At 37.5% G+C, this 22,973-nt stretch overlaps 1 protein-coding gene across 1 annotated transcript in view; it reads right to left on the reverse strand.

Annotated features, from left to right (window-relative positions):
* Window positions 1-21,188: 21,188 nt before the first annotated feature.
* The window catches only part of MBOAT1 (membrane bound O-acyltransferase domain containing 1), a 147,285-nt gene continuing 145,500 nt past the window's right edge, over window positions 21,189-22,973 (reverse strand). The window contains exon 13 of the mRNA XM_043976582.1: window positions 21,189-22,609. Within this exon, the coding sequence (XP_043832517.1) occupies window positions 22,489-22,609 (121 nt within the window). The 3' untranslated portion in view covers window positions 21,189-22,488. The remainder of the gene's footprint in view (window positions 22,610-22,973) is intronic.

Here is a 22,973-nt window from a genome sequence, read left to right on the forward strand (position 1 = left end):
TTCTATGCTATTATATATACATTTTGAAATTAATGGTATGGGTTTATTTTCATAGAGATTTTCATGCATTTGAGATTGTGTTTTATACTTAGTTTCTAAAACAAGGAGAATATTTGTAAAAGCTTTTTATAGTCATGTGGTCCAGTTTATATTTTATAATACTCTTATTGATATTAAGTTCATATTCATTTAGATTTCCCTAGTTTGAATTTCATTGTCTTTTATTGTTCCACGTGTATCTTCTTCTATTCATTCATCTATCTAATTTTGAAACATGGTTTTGATTTCATAATACATTGTTAATTCTAGGAGTATTGTGCTCCCATATTCTGAGTTGTTTGTTTTTGTTATTTTTTCTCAACTGATTATTTGATCAAACTCTTTAAAGCATTTCCCTGGCAAATTGGTTGCCATGGCAAGTATAAATTGATTCTAGAAGTATTATTTTTGATAAGCATATTCCAAAAAAAAAAAAAAGAGGGGAACATTTGTAAAAGTTTTCTTTTTTTTCAAAAAAAAAAGTTTTCTTTGAGATTCTGTTGTGCTTTAACTTATATTTAAATATGTTCAGATTTTTCACAAAAGTAATTGTATACTAAGTAAAAAAAAGGTATTATTTGAAATTGTTGCATAATTATATATTATATTCTGAGTCAAGATGTATTCACATTTTTTGCAATCATTTATTATCCTCAATTTTTAAATCCATATGAGACTTGGATTATGGGAACTTATCATTTAAGACACTAATTGCCTTTATTCTGAGTTATCAGATGCCAGTTGGCCAAGATGCCATCCAATCACAAGAGGAATACATGCAAGAGCAGACACTGAACTGTCACATGAGGGGAGACATGCATGAAGTCAAGGTATGGCCGAGGGAACGGCTTTTGACTAATGTTGAGGTTGGATTCTCTTGGTTTAATATTTTATTCTCTTTTTCCCCACAATATTGTACAGATGGCTGGAAGTATTCATCCCACCCATCTCACTTCTACACCTGGCTTCTATGCTCCCTCCTATATGCCTGATGCCATGGACATCTCAATCCCATGCATCTGATTAAGTCTGACTCAGTTTCTTCCAATATGTTCGGTGGCATGGACATATATTCCATCCACCTATTTTAAGCCTGGCATACTGTATGGGCAGTACATATTGCTCAAGTGTGGGAATGCTCATATCCCATCATTTCTCTGTTCTTTTATGGTAACCCCCATAATTATCTCAGGTGTCATGATAAATACAGTGTTGAATTTGGCCTTGACACCTGTTACCAATTATATTAGATTTTTTAATTTCTCATAATGGCATGAGGATAATTAGGCAGATGATGCAAAAAGTGATGAAACAAAGATAAAAAATTATTTTTAATAATTAATATCGCAGCAATTGTCTTCTCAATTACCCTCCATAAGGGGGGGACTATAGTAATATTATAATTTTAAAGAATGGTTCAATTTTTGTTTTATTATATGTTTCATGTGTAACAACTAAGATTCTGAATTCCCTTAGACATGTTTTTGAGAACTTTCATTGTTTGATTTGATTATTGATAAAGCTATTTTAAAGTTGTGTTAAGCTCAATTTTGTAGGAAATTTCCTGGCTGATTACCAGCATCCACACATCAACCCCTGAAAAGACTTCCATTCTACGACTACACCTAGAGGACATCTGAGAAAAGACTTTCAGAGACTTTAAATGAACAGTTTTGATTTGTTGTTTTTTTCTCTTTCTGTTATAATATACACCATCTGTAACATGTATTCTCTGCAGAGGCCCTCCCTTTGCAAGACTAATGTCAAAGCGTCAGTTCATGAGGACAAAAAATCGCCCCTCTGGACAAAACTTTCCTCTCTTCCTTTTCTATATTGTTGTTCACATATTATTAGTTAGCAATAGTTATTATATTGTTTTTACTGTTCCGTCAAGGAAACATTTTGTTTCTTGAGGAACAACAGGGGGGACTGTAACGATTGGAATGACGCCACCTGCTGGATACTTACTGTAGAAGAGTTCTGCCCATGAAGGGAAGGTCTTTGAGGGCAAGACCAGGAGTCAGGAAGTGACGCAGACTAGTGGGAGGAGGAAGGAAGAGACTGGCGCTCAGTCTCGGTTTTTTTTTTCCTGAGGACGCTGGCGGAGAAGGGAGCTAGAAATGTGCTCTCCCTTTAATAGATAGGAATCTAGGCCTTTCTCTCTCTCTTTACCAAATTCTTATTCTCCTTAATAAATGCTTAAAAGTCTAACTCTTGCTAAAGCTTGTAATTGATTGGCGACCACTCATTAGATATTTTAGACAGTTTAGCTAGAATTTTAGCCCTTAACAATAGACAGTACCCACGAGCAAATGTCACTTCCTGACACCAAAGAAAAGCCACATGGCCTTGCCCTCAGAGGCCTTCTCCTCATGGTAGAGCTTTCCTACAGTAAGTCTCTAGCAGGTGGCATCATTCCAATCATTACAGGTATGAGGTGGTACTTCAGAGTTGTTTTAATTTTCATTTCTCTAATTATTAGTGATTTAGAGTATTTTTTCATATAACTATTGATAGCTTTTGATTTATTCTTCTGAAAATTGTTCATATCCAGGACAGTTAGGTGGTACAGTGGATAGAGCACCAGCCCTGGATTCAGGAGGACCTGAGTTCAAATCCATCCTCAGACACTTGACATTTACTAGCTGTGTGACCCTGGGCAAGTCACTTAACCCCAATTGCCTCACTTTTTAAAAAAATTGTTCATATCCCTTGACCATTTATCAATTGGGTAATAAGTCAATGAGATTAACTTTGTTTCCTGCGGAAAATTTAAAACATTTTTATAAAAAAAGTTTCTGTGAATAGTTAGAAAAAGGAAGCTGTGATCTTCCAAATGGCTTTATCAGCAGATGAACTTTGTTTCCTTTTTTGATATGGCTACCAGGAAAATGCTATCAAACTGACTTATTGGTTGTTCTCTGCTTTGTACTAGTGGTATCCCATGTCTAGAATGCTTCTCTTTGCCTCACAAAATCTTTAGCTTGTTTCAAAGCATGATTCAGGTTCTACCTCCTGTGCAAGACCTTTCCTGATTCTTATCCCCCCTTCCCATCTGGTTCCCTTCTCCCATCCCTTCCCCCAGTCACATACACATAGTTAGTGTTCTCTGCCTCTTGAACTTAATATTCTTTTTGTAGGTAATACCTACTCTGTGATATTTTCCCCAACTTAAACATTCATACTCAGATTGGGTCCCACTGCTGTGTGTGTGACTATTCCTATAGTTTCAAGGGGCACACTACCACCACCACCACCGTTTTTTTCACCATGAACTCTACCACCATTATCATAACCACTATAACATCTGATAAGCAACCACCAGTGTTCTTCCATAACACAGTCAGTATACACATTTAGCTCTTCACAAATGAATTTACTAAGATGGCATCATAAGAACAGTAGCTACAAAACATGTTTCCATAAAGCTGGAGAGAATTTTCTCACAAAAATGCACACAGCATCCATGGGAAAAGTGATGACGGAGTACAATGATATTGAGGTACACATTTATGGGAAGCAAGTGAACAAGGCTACTTACAACTCTAAAATTGTAGGCGAGCAATGTCCTTTCATTCCAAATGGAATCTTCACCAAGCTCCCCAGGTGAAAAGCTACTTTCTATGCAAGTTACTCAGCTGGGCTCCCAGGGTTGCCTCTTCTCCATGCTTCAACTTTAAATTGCCAAAGATATTACTATCAGGACTCCATAGCCACCTCTCTTTTTTTTCTTCCTTAGGTCCTGTCCATTGAAATCACTTTAGACCTTGAGTGACTGGCTCTCTGTATTCATATATAATTTGAGCATGCCTTTACTCACTCAACTATTTCTTGAACGCTCTGCAATTGACTATCCAACTGCTGAATGGGCATCTCATTCTGGGTGAGTAGCTCTGCTACTAGATGCTATGACTGATAACAGGAAGCAGAAAGAATTTACTTCCTCTCCCATCTCTCCTTGAATGTCCTCCATAGCTGTTCCTGTTTGACTACATTCATTCAAACCCTTAAGCTAGCTCAGGGGCTTGTAAGGTATCTCCTTTAGGGTGAGAAGCTTAGCTCTAGCCAAACTTCCAGTTGTCTCCAGGAATTAGCTATTTAAAGATTTAAAAGTCTTCTGAAAGAAGTGTAAGGCTTGTAAAGGTTTCATCATCAGTGATTATAATTTGTGACTACATCAACTAAGCTGGTGGAATTGGAGGACACAAATATAGAATATTTTGAAGGGGTGTGTATGTATGTATGTATATGTGTGTGCATATATGTTTGTGCATATATATATGTATATATGTATATATATATATATGTATATATACAGAGAGAGTGTAGTTATTTATCTAAGTACATATTCTTCCCAGTAGAGAACAAGTTTCTTGAAACAAGGAGCTATGTAATTTTTATCTCTATAATCCCCCAGTATGTAATAGTGCTTTCCACCTAGAGAATATTTAATAAATGTTTGTAATAGTGTACCTAGATTAGTAAGGTATTTTATAAAGTTGTTCATGCTATTCTTGTGGAAATAATGTAGAACTGTGGACCAGACAATAGCATAATTAAATTAATTTGGACTTGATTGAATGGACCCTAGTGGTAGTTATTTATGGTTTAATGTCAACATAAAGAGAAGTCTTCAGTGCAATACCCTAAAGATCTGAACTGTTTTACAGTTTTTGATAAATGCATAGGTGGCATCTTTATCAGATTTGTAGAAATATATTCTATGTAGAACCTCTTTCAGTGCAGTCTGAGGACAAGGTAGTTGCAGTGGGTGATCTGCTGAACCACTGTGAGGCAGGAAGGGCACCCAGATTCCTGTGTAAAGAAGAAGCTTGAAGCTGGATCCTACCAGGTCCCACCCCCAATATGCCCACCTATAAGCAAAAGAGTACCACTAAGACTGGTCTTTGTATACCAAAGGTCTGTTTAGCATGCCCTTTTCATAGCAATCAATTCACATTTCTCTATGAGGCACAGAGAGAAATAAGAGAACTTTCTTAAGATACTGGGGGACTTAACTGTCACTTATGAAAAAGGCTGAATGGATATATTGAGAGAAGTGAATTTAATTCATGCTATGAAGAATATGTTATGAAAATGTATTTTGAAGCAAATTTTTGAGATATTTCGGGTGTCATCCTGAAAGAGGTGAATGATGGAAATAGAATTCCAGTGTCTGTGGAAGAGACAGTCTGTCAGTAAACATTTATTAAATGCCAACTATATACTAGCATGGGAAGCTAGGTGGTACAGTGGATAGAGGGAGCAACCTGGAGTCAGGAAGACAACTGTGTACAAAAGGAAATAATGAACAGGGGGACAGCATTCTAATTGAGAGGAACTAGGCAAGGCTTACTGTAAAAGGTGGGATTTTAGCTGGGACTTGAAGGAATTCAAGGAAGCCAAGAGGTAGAAATGAGGAGGGAGAACATTCCAGGCATGGGGGGACAGTCATAGACCCAGAAAAAATAATTAAATTAAATTTTAAAAAATTTTTAAAAGAAAATGCCCAGGACAGACAGATGAGGTGTCTTATCTGGAGAACTCCAAGGTCAATGTTACTGGTTCAAATAGTACATGCAGAGGAGTACAGTGTAAGGAAACTAGGAATGTGGGTGAAGAGCTAAGCTATGAAGGCTTTGAACATCAAACAGTGGACTTTGTGTTTGATCTTAGAAGCAATAGGGAGCCACAGGAATTCACTGAGGAAAGGGGTGACATGGTTGGACCAGTGGTCTTCAGTGGCTGAATAGAGGATAGATTGGAGTAAGAAGACATGTGTGGCAGGCAGACGGGCAAACAGGCTATTGCAATAATCAAGGCATGAGGGGGTAGCAAGGTGGTGCAGTGGATAAAGCACTGGCCCTGGATTCAGGAGGACCTGAGTTCAAATCTGGCCTCAGACACTTGACACTTCCTAGCTGTGTGACCCTGGGCAAGTCACTTAACCCCCATTGCCCTGCCCAAAAAGGGGGAAAGCTAGGTGGTGCAGTGGATAGAGCACTAGCCCTGGATTCAGAAGGTCCTGAGTTCAAATCCAGCCTCAGACACTTGACACTTACTAGCTGTGACCCTGGGCAAGTAATTTAACCCTAATTGTCCCATGAAAAAAAATAATAATCAAGGCATGAGATGAAGGTATGCACCAGTGTGGTAGCAGTATCAGAAAAGAGAAAAGAATGTATGGGAGAGGTGTTGCAAAGATGCAATCAACAAGCCTTGATGATAGATTAGATGGACCAGGGGGGATATATTGAGAAGTCAAATATGACACTTGGGTTGTGAAACTGGAGGACTAGGATATTGGTGGAGACTGGCAGTAATGGGAAAGTTTGAAAGGGGGAAAGATTTGGGTAAAAAGTAATAAGTTCAGTTTTTGACATGTTGAATCTGAGATATCTAACTGGACATTCAGTTCAACATATCTGAAAGATAGTTGAAAATTTGAGACTGGAGGCCAGAAGAGAGGTTAAGACTGGGTGAGTAGAAGTGAAAATTCATCAACACAGAAAGGATCACTAAATCCATGGGAGCTGGCAAGATCACAAAGTAAAGTATTATAAAGGGAGAAGAGAGGAGAAGCCAAGCCAGAGCCCTATGGGATACTCATGGTTAGTAGGTGTGACTTGGATGATGATTCAGAGAAAGGAACTGAGAAAAAGCAGCCAGATAGGTAGAACAACCAGGAGATAAAGGTGCCCCAAAACCTAAGGAGAAAAGAATATCAAGAAGATGGGGATCTACATTGTCAAAGACTACAGAAAGGAAGAAAAGACCATTGGATTGAGAAAAGACCATTGTATTTGGCAATTAAGATGCCATTGGTAAGGTTGGAGAGAGCAGTTTTGGTTGAATTATGAGATCCAAAGCCAGATTGTAGAGAGATTAAAAGAGAATGAGAGAAAAGGAAGTAGAGACACCCATTATAAACAGTCTTCTCAAGGAGTTTAACCACAAAGAACAGAAGAAATATAGGACAACGGCAAGAATAGCAGGATCTGGTGAGAGTTTTTTGAGGATTGGGGGAAACTTGAACATGTTTGTAGTCACTAGACAGAGACTGAAGATAAGTGAGAGAGTAGAAATGATGGAACAATCTGCTAGAAGAGACAAGACAGAATGGGAGTGCTTGTGCAGGTAGAAAAGTTTACTTTGGCAAGAGGTAGGAAAATCTCTTCATGTGAGAAAAGAATGAAGGAGATAGTGACAGAAGGTATATAAATGATATGAAATGAGGAGTAGGGAAAAAGAGGATACCCTCAGTGAATGGCCTTAATTTTTTAAAAAATGAGGTAAGGTTCTTAGTTGAGAGGGGGGAGAGAGATCCATGGGAAGTTTGAGAGGAAATGCAAAAGTTTGGAAAAATTGCTTGGAGAGTAGTATATAGTGAGTTAATAAGAGTAGTATAGAAGTATTTCAAAGCATCAGTCAGGACCCAGTTGTGGTTATATAATATAAATTTGAAGTGTATTCAGTCAGAGTGATTGCATGATTTTCCCTACCTTCATTCAGCACTAAGTGTGTAAGACTGAGTGCAGCAGATGAGGGAGTTATCTAAGGCTAGGGTTCGGCAGGGCACAATCAACAACATTAAAAAAGGGCCAGGCACTCTAGAGAAGATCATACAGAGTTGAATTGGTTCACCACAGTGTTAATACAGGGAATGCCATTGTACTTGATGGATAGAGGTGACTTGCTGTAATGTTTCTCATGGATGATTCATTGTTGAATATTTAAATATATTTTTATGTTATCTGTTACATTGTTAATAAGCTGTATAGCCAATAGAATTTATGTTACTTAAGTCTATGATACTAGAAGTTTAGAGCAGAAAGGAAAGAGGAAGACAGAAGACAGGGAATGTAGGAGAGGGAAGGAAAGGGGAAAGGAGAAAGCTTATGGGAAAATGGTTTCTGGATTCTTTACAAACTGCAGTGGGGGATCAGAGCTAATTGAGTAATGAGAGAGATTGTGCATTTATATTAATTTATAAAGAAATATCAGACTATATCCTTTGATTACCTTAGAGAGCAATGAGGCTTGGTATTTTTGTCAACCAGTACACAGTATAGTCTATTTGGGCCCCTCATACTAGGCTACATCTGGGTTCTTATCCCTAAACTTGCTACATATGGGAGCTTATGTTTGGAAACTTTAAATATTTCTTCTTTCCCAGTGGCATTTTCTTTCATTGTCAACCCACTGTAATTCATAGAATCATAGATATAAAAAGTGTAACAGTGCTGCTGATGAGTAATTATAGTAATTTGCATATCTTACTATTTTATTTGCTACATCTTGATTTCATATAATTATTAGTTCATTGTTTATTACTGTGTAAGCTGCACATTGAATGCTTAGTTTAGCAGTTTGGGTTAGATAAATATCATTTTTATATTACAGCTACTTAAAAGAAGAGGTTGACTTGTCTATTAAGTATTTTATTGTGAGACAATGACAACAGTCTCTTGACATTGTGCATATCCATAGTGTTACGACAAGGATATTACATGATTGTTTAATAGAGATGAAAATTAGTTGGATAGACATAAAGTGATCATTAGAAAAATAACAGGAAAAACTATATAATTAGTATTTTGTGAATTGCCAGGCCCAATTGATCATTCAAAAATTCCTCTTATAATGATAGTATGGGATGGTATCAAAAAAATTATCCCTAAACCACCCCCTTCAAGAGGAAAAGTTAGTTTTAGAATCAAAAGATTTTATGTACAGAGACGGCTTATCAATGGAAAAACTGAGAGACTTGCTGAAATTGGAGATTCTTAGCACAGAGGTAGTGCTAAGTAGGGATTTCCCTTAGTAGGTCTATATTAGAAATCATCTCAGGACAGGATCCATGTCCATTTAGAAAATAATCACTAAAGGTTTGAACTGAGCATGTTTAAAAAATTGTTTTAGAAGACTGGCAAGCATCAGAGTTAGGCAAAATATGTAATTTATCTAGAAGTCTCAGATTTTTCAATTTGCAGTGTCTCTTAAAATATATACTCTTATCCTGTTACTTATAGCTCTAAGATTTAGAACTGAAAAGTAACTTGGAGATCAACTAACCAGATGATCAAATCAAAGCTTAGAGAGAGTGCTTCTATCAGGTACTAACATTTCTTTTGTCTATATTCCTGCCTCCCACAGAAAAGCCCTATTTTCTTGGACTTCAGGACTTCTATTACTAATGGGCAGTTCATCTGACCCCAGAATCTGAGGCCATCAAGCTAGAGAAGCCATGTCCTCATGCTTCAGTTGGTGGGAAAACTAATGCTGCTCTTTATTTTACTTTGACTAAGATCTGCTTTGTGTTAATGAGGAGAGAATTATCAGTATTTGCAGATGATTCAAAAGAAGATTTTCTAATATAATATGTGTGATGAACCCAATAGCAGGTTTCCTTGTCTATTAAGGATAGAGAGGAGTGGCATTTAATAGAGGAGAAAGCTTATGGGAAAATGTGGCAAGGACACTATCCTTGTGTGACTCAAAGGGAGGTGCAATAGACATCTGTAGCCTCTTCTCTCCCAACCCTTATCCAAGGAAAGCTTCCATCCCTTCCAGGAGGCAAAGTAAGAAGTTGGAGTCAAGGTCACTCTGCTCTCCTCAGAGAGAAGGGCTACTAGGTTAGAATTATATCTATCCGTTCCTTTAAATATTGTGGAAATGGTGATATGATAAGCTTCTGTCTAACTTCTGATCATTTTGTTATTTTGGGGGTAAGAGGGAACCCAAGCCCTATAACCAATGCTTGATCCATTTCAAATGAGAGAGAGAGAGAGAGAGAGAGAGAGAGAGAGAGAGAGAGAGAGAGAGAGAGAGAGAGAGAGAATACTTCATCTCAACCAAGAGGAAACTCCCTGAAGTCTCTACAGTAGCAAGCTGGGTATAGGGACATGATGGAGACTGACAGTTCTACTCATGTCTTCCTAGAGTCTTTTACTTCAGGAACCTGGGAGTTGGCCTCTTCCATCTTCTCTCTCAAAGATGCAAACCAGGAGCACCCAAAGCTACTCAATGCTCAAAGAAGATTTGAAGCTTGACCAGTACCAAAGGAGATTGGCTCTGAAGAGTGCTGAAGGGGGAATCCTACTTGAAGAATCTCCAAAGGATCTAGCCCTGATGAGTCCTTTGGGGAGGCTGCTAAAAACTAAAAGCTCTCTGTGTCCTGTCAACTCTACCATGCCCCTCATGTAGGGTCAAGGCCTTAGAGTCCCATACCAATGAGAGCAGCCAGGTGGTACAGAGGATAGAGTGCAAGACCTGGAGGCAGAAGAATTCATCTTCTTGAGTTCAAATCTGTCCTCAGACACTTATTAGATGTGTAATCCTGGGCAAATCACTTAAACCTGTTTGTCTCAGTTCTTCATCTGTAAAATAAGCTGAAGAAGGCAATGGCAAACCATTCCAGTATCTTTGCCAAGAAAACCCCAAATAGGATCATGAAGAGTCAGACATGACTGAACAACAACATACCAATAAGCTTTGGAACAAAAGTAACATCTACAAAGCAAGGGAATTGAGTGGTGGTTTCTAAGGGCCCCCTCCATCTTTGTCAGCATGTGATTCTAATTAATTTTAAACTCTAGGAGGTACTACATAAGATCTCACCTATTCAATCTTCTTTTGGTCAAGCAATTAAGCAGTGATCCATAATTCCAAGACTCTGAGAAAATTGACAATTTTTAGAAAAAAACAAGCAGAACATAAGTAAAAAATATAATAAAAATCGAACAACCTGCAGTGATGTCCACTAAGGTTTACTGCCAATTCAGTAGATCATAGATTCATGGCTTGTAAGCAGAAAAAGTTGGTAAATATTCTACAAGTGAGCAGAAAGTTTAAAATTTCTATCTGATGTTGCATTAAGCAAATTTAAATTTGTCAAGGATAATAATTACTGTAAAAAATCACAAACTCATGAGTGAATCAGATCTTAATGAGGACAAGAAATTATACTCCCTAAAATTAATTTAGTGTCTTGTCCTCACATGGCAGTCATTTGATAATCCATCACACACACACCAACTAACTTGGTAAGGCAAGGAGTACTTCACTGAGTCCTGGAGAAGAAGGCTTTGGTCTCTATTTGGGAAAGTGAAATCAGACATCTGAGAAGTTCATCTTCTTTTGAATTTACATTTAGCTCTCTAGAAGCAAATCCAGTCAGGTTCTCCATAGTTCTCTCCCACTGACCATCTTTGGGTGGTCAAAGAGTCTTGGAGAAATTAAATCTTTCTCCTCTATTAAATAGTAAGCTTCTTGAGGGAAGTGTCTGTGTCATAGTTACCTTTGCATCCCCAGTGCCTACCACAGTGGTGCTTGATAAATGCTTGTTGGGATTGAACCAAAGACCTAGATGGAGTTAGTCATACAATCCCACTTGGAATAAATTGTCATTTGTGGTTACTCTATGTGGCCACTAGATGGTACCACTTCACATGTTTTTTAGAGCTTTCATTTAAAACCCCTTAAAAACTAAAGAACAGAAGTTCAGCTATCATTCTTAAATCATTTGGTGCGTTCTGCATAGAAAATCCAATTTCTCACTCAAATCAGGAAAAGGTGCATTTGTTTCCCTAACTATAATAACTTTTCCACCTTTGACTTGTCTCTGGAACTCTCCAGTTGCTGAAGCAGAATTGCTAGACTTTCTTAGAGTTTAGAAAAAAACAAACCAAACGAAAACACACACACACACACACACACACACTCACAAATTAAGCTGAAAAGCCAAGAGTTTTCGTGTTGCCCAAGGAAGCTGAGAAAAACAGAGGCTACTCTGAGAGACCTTTTCCCGCCAGCAGGGTTGTTCATAAGGCCTCTTATTGTCTGAGAGTCACAGGAAACAAGATGATAACTCTTAGAAAAGAGCATGCTGTGGTTTTAGACTGTCTTTCCTCTACTGCACACCAGCAGTGTATTGTTCTGGGGAAGTGTTACTTGCTTAGTAATAATAGCTCAGGGAGGCCCCAAGCCTTGCTGCATTTAAAAATAAAGACCCTTAGGTAATGCTGGCTCTAAGATGATGATTCCCTTTGCTAGGGTTTTAAGGATTTTCAAACGCATTTTATTTTGTCCAAACCATCTATTTCAGCTTCATCTCAAGTGGACAAATATTTGCAAAGGACCTAATAGCTTTGCTTTTCCTGAATGAAAGTATTGATCCACAATATTTAATCAACTAATAAGCATTTATTAAGCAGCTACTATATGTCAAATGGGCAGCTAGGTGGTGCAATGGATGGAATGCCAGGCCTGGAGTCAGGAAAATTTCTCTTCTTGAGTTCAAATTCAACCTCAGACACTAGTTATGTGACTCTTGGGAAAATCGCTTAACCCTGTTTGTCTCAGTTTCCTCATCTGTAAAATGAGCTGGAGAAGGAAATGGTAAACCACTCCTGTATCTTTGTCAAGAAAATCCCAGATGAAGTCACGAAGGCTGAAAAACAACTGAACAAACATGTCAGATTCTGTGCTGGGCACTTAGGATAAAAAGGCATAAAGAAAACCTGCCCTGACAAAAATGTTGAGTGACTGTCATATAGTTGGTAAGTGGTAAAGGTTTCTTGTATTGAAGAAATCACCTTAACCAACACAGGGTTAAATGGTCCAGAACTTTTTCTGATCCTTTGATCCATTTGTTTATCAACAAATGTTAGCACAGATCAATTAAAAGCGATTTTTTTCCTTTTCATAATCTGATATTACTTGACTATCAAAGTGGTATTCAATCCCCATTTTCTACGTTTCTAATTCAGAGGTTACCTAAGGTCTGTAAACTTGATTTCGCAAATATTTTGATAGCTTTTTCAACAATAATTATTTTCTTTTTGAATCCTATGTTTTTCATTTTGCGCATTTATAAACATTATTCCAAGAACAGGGTTCCAAAGGCTTCGCGAGAGGGCCAAGAGTCCATAACACATTCACACACAAAATATTAAGAACTGCTGGTCTAATTGCACATGATATTATGCAGTAAGTGGAAAAAGTACTAGCTCTGGATTTAGGTTCAAATCCCTTCATTGCACCCCATTCTTGTCTTCTTCTAGGACCTTGCTCCACTAAATACAATCCATTATTCTTCTTCAAACTCTTCCTCTCCAGTGGCTTCTTCCCATCTACCTACAAACATGTTCAAATCTCCCCAAAACTTAAAAAAAAAAGTCTTCCTTTAATCCTTCTGCTCCAGCTAACTACTATATTTCCTTCCTTTTACAGTGAAAGTTCTTAAAAGTTTTCTACAGCATACCAAATATTTTCATGTCCACATCGTGCATTCTCTCCCCACTCCTCATATGTAATCTGCTCTACATGTGGTGTCTCTCAGTGTTAGAATGCATGCTCCCTGATTGCAGGGACCATCTTCTGTATTTGTATCTCTAGTGTTTAGTACTATGTTTGGCTCATAGCAAGTGCTTAATTAATTCATTTATTCTGTTCTCACAATAAAGTGAGAACATATAGCAATCTGCTATATAAATAAATGCTCTCTCAAGTCATCAATGATACCCTGGTTACCAAATCCACAACTTTTTTTTTTTAATCTTCCCTACCTTCCCTGCACTGTCTACAGGATTGGAGATTGCTGATCTCTCTGGATACTTTCTCCTTCCTTGACTTCTCATATATTATACTCTCCCCATTCTTTTCCCTTCTTAAGCTTTTTCTTTTCCATTTCCTTTGCTAGTTGTTCATGCTCTTCATGACCTCTTTTAAAATTTTTTTTAAATTAAAAAAAATTATCTTCATGACCTCTTTTTTTTTTTTTTTGGTGGGGCAATGAGGATTAAGTGACTTGCCCAGGGGTCACACAGCTAGTGTCAACTGTCTGAGGTCGGATTTTAACTCAGATCCCCCTGAATCCAGGGCCAGTGCTTTATCCACTGCACCACCTAGCTGCCCTATTTTCATGACCTCTCAAGAACAGTTTCCCAAGATTCCCACCACAGCCTTCTCCCTGAAAACTTAATTCCCACTAGTTCAACTATTACCTCTAAGCAGATAATTCCTAAATTTATATCACTAGCTACAATTACCCTCCAAAGTTTCAGATGTCTGCTCCACCTCCACACCAGCTGCCTAGCAATGCCTCTACCCTGAGGGTGACTCAATGATTGCTGCACCCTTGCCTGTAACTGCCATATCATTAGAAGCCCAAGTCACGCAGCTCACTTCCCTTCCAACTCACTCTCCAGACTGCCCTACCTCCACACTAGCTGACTTGCCCCGACATGATTATCCTTTTCCACTCCTGCTTTCTACTTTTTTTTTTTTTTTTGTGAGGCAGTTGGGGTTAAGTGACTTGCCCAGGGTCACACAGGTAGTAAGTGTTCAGTGTCTGAGGCCGGATTTGAACTCAGGTACTCCTGACTCCAGGGCCTGTGCTCTATCCACTGCGCCACCTAGCTGCCCCCACTCCTGATTTCTAGCTTCCTTTTATGTGTTGTCTTCTCCCATTAGAAAATAAGCTCCTTGATTTCAGAAAGGCCTGGAAGGACTTGTATGAACCGATGTATAGTGAAGAGGGCAGAACCAAGAGAACCTTATGCACAGTGACAGCAATACTGTTTGATGAAGAACTGTGAATGACTTAAGTATTCTCAGCAATACAATGATCCAAGATAATCAAAGGACTATTGATGAAGCACACTATCCACCTCCAAAGAAAGAACTAATATTGATGGAACATAGACTGAAGCATGCTATTTTTCACTTTCTTTCGTTTTTTTCTTTTATTCAAGTTTTCTAATACAAAATGAATCAGGTAATGTTTTATATAGAGGGGAGGGAAGGAGGGAAGGAGGGATAAAAATTGCAACCCAAAACTATAAATAAAAAATGTTTATTACTTTAAAAAAATAAATTTTTTAAAAAGAATAAATTTTTTAAAAAAGAAAATAAGCTCCTTGAGTGTAAGAATCATTTTATTTTCTTATTTTTGTATCCCTAATGCTTAGCATAGTTGTCCAACATATAGGAAACAGTTAACTAATGTCCTATGTACATCTCCAACTTACTACTATATGTTCCAACTGGACATCCCACCAACATCTCAAAATATGAAAAACTGAGCTTATTATATTGCCCACTTCTATTATCTTTGCATTCTCAATCATCTTTCATACCAATGCCAGACTATTTTTTTTTTAGGTATACATCTAGTCACATTCACTGCCCTCTTAAAAATTCTTCAAAGATTGCTGCTGAAATTTAAACCTTTTATCCAGGCAATCAGCCCCTCTATAATCAGATGCCATCCATCATATACCCTTCCAACATTACCATCACATTACTAAAATGGCTCTCATAGGTAACCAAAAACTTCCTAATCACCAAATCCAATGCCTTGTCTCATACTACTGACATTCTACACTCTAACTAAATAGGACAATTCATTTTCCTATACACATCCCACACTTTCCCAAACTGTTGTCCTTACTTTTCTTTATATTTGGGATACTTTGTTCTCTTTTATCTTTTAAATCTAATTCAAATGCCACCTGCCCTAGAAAGCATTGTCTGATGCTCTAATAATGGCCTTTGTTCCCCTCAGGGCTCATAAAAAACTTTGTACTTCTTTGCATTTATACTGAATTATTCTGTGCTATAGTTATCTGTATATAGGCCATTTTCCTCTCTAAGTCAGACTACTATATGAAGATAGTGGGTTGCATCTTATCTAAACTTTTTAACTCTTCTCGAGGCAAGGACAGCACTCTGCACACAGTAGGTATATTAAAGGCATTGAACATTTTTTTTTTAATTAGAGAATGGACAGGGAGTGGCATTTTCCATGGAGTTGGAGGACAGCAATGAAACTTTTGGCCAAACACTATTTCAAAAGGTCATCTTACAATAACGTCATAATTTTTTATTCCAGGATGGGGAATCCAGTCCCACAGGATTAACTTCATCCAGTCAAGAGATGAGTAAAAGCGATATTACTCTGTAGTATAATCTTCAGGCCCTCTTGAAAAATACCACTCTAATCTTACTCTCCCCCCCCACCACCAAAAAAAAAAAAATAAAACAAAACCCCAATGATATGGGAATCACATAGTTGTCTAGAGTTGGAAGGAACTTTTAGGCTATGGAATAGGCTGCTCAGCTTTCAAAGTAAACTGCTAAAACCCAAGTCATTCTTTAAAATACTACACAAAATTTTTAGAATTTAATTGGAAAGCATCTTTATTTTTAAAATAACAAAATTTGGCAAAGAATATTGTTTTAAAAGGATGGACCAACCACAGAATTTCAAAGCATGATGATAAAACTTTAATTCACTTCCAGGTGGGGTGAAAAGTAGGGAATAAAAATAAGCCAGAAAAAGACATTTGTTGAGTTTTGGAATTGTGAAGGAAAGAGATTGAGACTTGGAGCAGGAAAATTAGGAAGGATTTGAAGAGAATGAGGAAGAGGACTCAGGGAAGACTTGAGCTGAAGAAAGATGCAAGCTGGTAGAATCACCAGGAGGCACCAGGGCTTTCAGTCAAGCTGTTTTCCATCACTCACTCACTGATTCATAAGAGACTATATACTAGGTAAAGATGTCAGTCAAGGGCTGTGTGCTCACTAATATCTTTCAGCTTGACACTCCCCCCCACCCCCGCCCCTACCTAGCCACTTCCTTTTCCTCCTTAGAGTTCTTAGTCAAATGCCTCCATGCCAGGATAGTTCTTAGTAAGCAATTTAACCAAATTATATAAAAAAATAAAATGCATTACTTAGTTTCTTAGTCATGGATTCATTCATTCAACAAGTAGTGACTTTAAGGAAATAATAAGAAAATAACAAAAACGTAAATTAAAGTAATTCTGACATTGCATTTCATGCCTTTTAGATTGACAAAGTTGTCAAGAGATTAAATTGGCAATTTATTGGAAGAGTTGGAGGAAGACAGGCACACTAATATATTGTTGTTGGAACAAGGAAGTACTCTATTTTAGAAATAAAGTTAAGTCAACAAGCAACATTACTGTTAGCCACCATGCTAAGTGCTGGAAGCAATGTTGAACTGTATCCCCAAAGCAACTAAACTTCATGTAGCTTTTTTTTTTTAAGTGAGGCAATTGGGGTTAAGTGACTTGCCCAGGGTCACACAGCTAATCTTCATGTAGCTTTTAACCCAGCAATACTGAAACTAGGCACATTACCCAAAGAGATTAAGAATAAAAGGACTTATATGTAAAAACATTTAAAACAGCATTATTTGTTGTTGTAGTTGCAAAGGACTGGAAAACAAAGGGGTTACCTATCAGCTGATAAATGGCTGAGCCAATTCTGCCACTGTGAAAATTAAATATGATAGAATCTGAGAAACCTGGGAAGACTTGTATTAGTTGAAATAGAATAAAATGAACAGAACCAGGAGCAAAATTTACATGATGATCACAACGGTGTAAAGGAAGACAATGTTTAAAGACTTTTGAATTCTGATCAACTGAGTGCCCAAAAATAACTTCAGAAGAGTAATGGTATAGCAGTGACTCCCACATCTTGCCAAAGAGATAATGAACTGGAAGGTACAGAATACAGCAAGTATATTCAGTCATGGACAATGTGTTAATATGGTTTGTTTGACTATATTTTTCCCATTCATGTATTTTTATTTGTGTTATTTTGTTTAATAATAAACATTTTTATTTAAAGTTTTGAGTTCCAAATTCTATCTCTTCTTCTCTCCCTCCCCTCACTCCCCCCCTCAGGTGGTAAGCAATGATATATAGATTATACATGTGCAATTATATAAAACATTACCTTATTAGTCATTTAGTATAAGAAAACTTGAAAAAAGAAAATATATAAGGAAGTGAAAAATAGCATGCTGCAGTCTGTGTTCAATAAATATCAGTTCTTTCTTTGGAGGTGGATAGTATGCTTCATCATTAGTCCTTTGGGATTGTCTTGGATCATTGTATTGCTAAGAATAGTTTGGACATTCACAGTTCTTCAAACAATATTGCTGTCACTGTGCATAAAGTTCTCTCCTTTGATTTCCAATTCTTAGCCATGACAAAAAGGGTTACTATAAATATTTTTTGTCCAAATAGGTCTTTTTCTCTTTGGGGGGAATGGTTTGACTACATTTTATTGTTATGAGAGAGGGCTTCACTTTTTTTGGAGAAATACAAGCAGTTAGAGACATGCAATGATTGCACGTATATAATCTATATCAAAGTGCTTGCCTTTTCAAGCAGTAGGGAGGAGAAAGAGGAAGCGAGGGACTTTGAAACTTAAAAACTATTTTTAAAAGTTAATTTTAAATGTTAAAATTATTTTTCATGTAATTTAGAAAAAAAGAAAAATAAAACATTCTCTTTTGAAAAGAGGGATGTGAAAAAAGGAGAAAAGAGCATCAATAAAACATGTTTTAAATAAGCAGGAGAAAAAAGTCCATGAGAAATCAAATAGTGTGATTTTATTATGACTCCATCAAATTTAATATATGCCTTTAAAATTGCATGCAAAAGAAATTTGTCATTTCAGACACAATCTTCTGTTTTTCATTGTGAAGAGAAATGTTCATGTTTATCGATGATAGTAAGTTTATCATAAAAAAGAAAAACAATTAATGGCTGTGTACCTATGCAGCTGAGGTAGCTGGGTAGCACAGTGGATAGAATACTGGTCCTGAAGTTGGGAGCACCTGAGTTTAAATTTCACCTCAGACACTTACTAGCTGTGTGATTTTGTCAAGTCACTTAACCCCAATTGCCTTAAACATCTGGGGTCATCTCCAGTCATCTTGATCTCTCTGTCTCTCTCTCTCCCTCCCTCCCTCCCTGACTCCCCCCCCCTCCCTTTCTCTCTTTCTCTCTCTCTCTCTCTCTCTCTCTCTCTCTCTCTCTCTCTCTCTCTCTCTCTCTCTCTCTCTCTCAATCCCCCACCCCAATCTGGACCCAGATGGCTCTGGAGGAGAGAATGAGATCGGTGACCTTGCACACCCCTCCGTCACTTAAATCCAATTCACTGCAAGTCATGACATTATTGAGATGTCATGGTCCTCTTCGAGAACAAAGGACAAACAACAACAACAACCTATGTGGTTCCAGGTGTTCTGAAGGATATAAAGATGTTTAAGACCAATGTCCTTGCCCTCTAAGAGATTATAATCTATCTGTATTGTACTCAGTTGTTGTAGTGGGTCAGTAGCCTCTGCTGGATTAAAAAGTTTCCCTATTCTATTGTACTTCTCCATCCAGAAGCAAGAGAAACAAGCAGTTGAGAGCATAGAATTAGATTTTGCGAGATATAAATTCCAGCCCCCATTTCAGAAATGACTCATTGATTTGTCTCTAGATATCATCTTTCATTCTGGTAACCCATTTTCTCTCTTGGAAATGAGCCATCTTAATATATTGAAACCTTATTATAATATTCCTCATTTGCCTGTGGATTTGGTTATGCTACAAGATCAAATTGTAACTTGTATCATTTCTTCCTCTAGAATTTGAATCAATCAACATTCCTTAAGTACCTACCAAGTACAAGGCACAGAGCTAATTGTTGTGGATACAAAGAAAGACAAAGACAATCTGTTCTCAAGGAGCTTGAAGTCTAATGGAAGAGACCACATGCAGACAATTTTGTACAAACAAGATGCATAGGGAATAAATTAGAAATAAGCAAGAGAGAGAAGGCACTGGAATTAAGGGGTATTGAGCAAGGCTTCATATAGGTTTTGTCTTGGACTGGAAGGAAACCAGGATATAGAGATGAGGAAGGAGAATATTCCAGGCAAAAAGGAAAGCCACTGAAAATGCTGTGAGTCAGGAGATAGATTATCTTATTTGAGGAACAAGGAAACCAGTGTCAACAGAATGAAGAATATATGAGAGAGTGTGAGGGGTAAGAAAGCTACAAGGGAGGGGGAAGACAAGTTATGAAGGGCTTTGAACATCAAACAGAAGAGTTTATATTTGGTCCTGAAGATAATAGAGAACTATTGGAATTTATTTAAAAGGGGGGAAGGGGGTGACATGGTCAGACCTGTTCTTTAGGAAGATCATCTTTACTGCTGAGTGGAAAATACACTGGATTTGGAGGAGACTCGGGGCATGGAGACCAACCAACAAGTTATTTTAATAGTCCAGGCATGAAATCATGAGGGCCAGCACCAGGGTGATGGTGCCAGTGAACAGAAGGGGGCATATGAGAGAGATGTTTTAAGAATGTTAACTCAACAGACCTTGGCAACAGATTGGATATGGGGGGTGAAAGAGAGTAAGAAGTTGGGGGTAATATTTAGGTTATAAACCTGGGGACTAGGAAGATAGTGACATAGTCAACAGTAATAGGGAAATTAGGAAGAAAGGAGGGTTTAGGGGGAGATTAATGAGTTCAGTTTTGTTTTAGTTATGTTGAGATTAAGATGTCTCTGTGACATCCAGGTTGAGATAGCTAAAAGGCAGTTGGAGATGTGAGACAGGAGGTCAGGAGAGAGGTTAGGGATGGATAATAGATCTGAGATTCATCTGATTAAAGATGATAATTGAATCCATAGGAACTGATGAGGGACCAGGACAGAGCCCCATGGGACACTGTAATGTAAATTCTACTTTTCTCATTTTTCTCACATTTTTTTAACAGACCTTTATATTAGGCTCACTATCAACCTAACAAAATGGTAAAAATGAATGACAACATTAGTAAAAGAACTCTGACCTCCCTGGAAGAAAGGCACTACATGCAGAATCAATCATCATTTGAGGAACAAAATTACATTTTTAAAGCAATTTCCATGCCCCAGATGATAATAGCCCCAAGAGGAGCCAATACCATGGTGAGGGTTAATATCATGGTCAGGGAACTTGTGTCAGGAAATGGTAATATTTAATGTAAAGGCACAAGTAAAATCTCATGTTTTTCTTGTTAAAAAAAAATTGTTATAGTAAATTGAGCCCACTGACATAAACAAAAATAAATTCTTCCACAAATGCTTCCTTTATATATATACACATATACATACATATATGTAAAGCTACCCTACAATATTCAGTGAAAAACTCCATTTCCACTTCTCAATTTACAACCATTTTTCCCCTTTCAAATCATTCAATCAGGGTCATACACTGTTGTTGCAATGTAGTTTTTATTATTGTTATTATTATTCTCAATAAACCTTAATAGTCCATTTTCTTCTCCCCAAAACAATATTACTCAATAGAAACTTCCAAAGTTAAATACAACACATTCTCTGAAAGCTTTCTATCAAGAAGATGAAAAGAAAATTGTTTGTTCAACCTTTGCTTTCCAATCTGATGATTCAGCTAAAAAATAAAGTTGAATTTATTCAGCTCTGACACTTTGGAAATTGAAGATCAGTACAGAATACACCCTTGTTCACTTGCAACTCAGACAAATTAAGGGTAACAAATTAAATCTATAGCAACTGGGTGTTCTTACCAACCCATTGGGAGAAAAAATGAACAAGTTAAGAAAAACTTCGGATTACATGAGTTATTTTTGGTATTTTCCTTCAAAAGGACACAGGCTACATTTGGTAGAGTGAACATTTGGCCTTCACTGGACTGTCCCTCAGTAAACAGTCCTCTCAATTTAAATGACCAATGTTAGCACTGTGAGGCATCCTCAATTCACATGTAGGTTCAGTTCATAATAGGAAATCATTACACCCCTGGAAAAAATGCAGCCTAGTCAAAGGGCAGTTCTGAATCTCCAATCCATAATTATTTTCTGTGGTAACTCTCTGCAGGACAAAGGATCCTGTCCACATCCTGCACATCTCAGTCTGCCGCCAGGTCCTCTGGCTCCATCTTCAGTGAAATAACAAAAATGTACCCCAAAACCAGCAGGTGTCACTGCAAGAGAGTCAGAGTCTCCAAAGGAATATCCCAGTCCTGAGTGTTTTCTGGCATGAGAAAGCCATGACAAGCTGGGATAGTCTTCTCTACAATCTCCCTCTTCCTGCTGGAGTCCACACCAGTGTTCTCAACATCCAGATTCTTGTGGTCGAACACCATGGCTGAGCCAGGATATGAAGCAATGCCCCAAACAGCCAAAGAATAAACAACCCCAAATGGGCTGCCTCTCCAGCTCTTGCACTTCCTCTAACACAGACACAGACACAGACACAGACGCGCACACACACACACACACACACACATACACGCGCGCGCACACGCACACACACACACGCACACGCACGCACACACAAACACCCCTCACACCAAATATCCTATAAAATATTAAAACAAACTATACATATGACAGATTTAAATACATGAAAAAAGACTATAAAAAATATTCCCTGCCTTTAAAGTCAGAAGCCTGTAAACTTTGCCTTTAGGCCTTCTGATTGGGTCATTAAAGATCACTTAATCCCAAGGCCTTAATGAATGTTTTAACATTATAAAATACACACCCCTGTTTTCTTTCTGGCACAGGCATTTTGCTTGCCCCAGTTTTCTTGTATCAGGTTTTTTTCTTGTTATGAAAAGAGTTCAGCATCTGAGACTGCTTTTTGGCTTGTGGTTTGACGGGCAGAATTAGAATTATCAGGAGGCATATGATGTGTAAGTGAAAATACAAAGATCTAGGAATAAAAACACACAAAAATATATTATTCGTTATGGTATAAATGCAAATGGCTATATAATCTTAACACACTATTGGCTCATGATTTAATAGAGGACATATTGATTTTTTTTTTTGTATGGGTGTTGCCCTTATCCATCAAAAGACCCACTGAGATTAATGGAGCATGGTTATGAGACAACTGGCCTTGGCTAAGGCAACAGACTGAGAACATTAAAGGGAATAAGTCTATCAGACTAGTAAAGATATTGACTTCACTGCCTTCACTTATTACTTTCATATTCAGATCAAGTGAATTAATTATTCAAATGTTTGTCAAATGAATGAAAGAATGAATGAACAAACTAGTTTAAAGTTCTAAG

This window comes from Dromiciops gliroides, chromosome 1 (genome assembly GCF_019393635.1).
Source record: "Dromiciops gliroides isolate mDroGli1 chromosome 1, mDroGli1.pri, whole genome shotgun sequence".
Classification (NCBI taxonomy): Eukaryota; Metazoa; Chordata; class Mammalia; order Microbiotheria; family Microbiotheriidae; genus Dromiciops; species Dromiciops gliroides.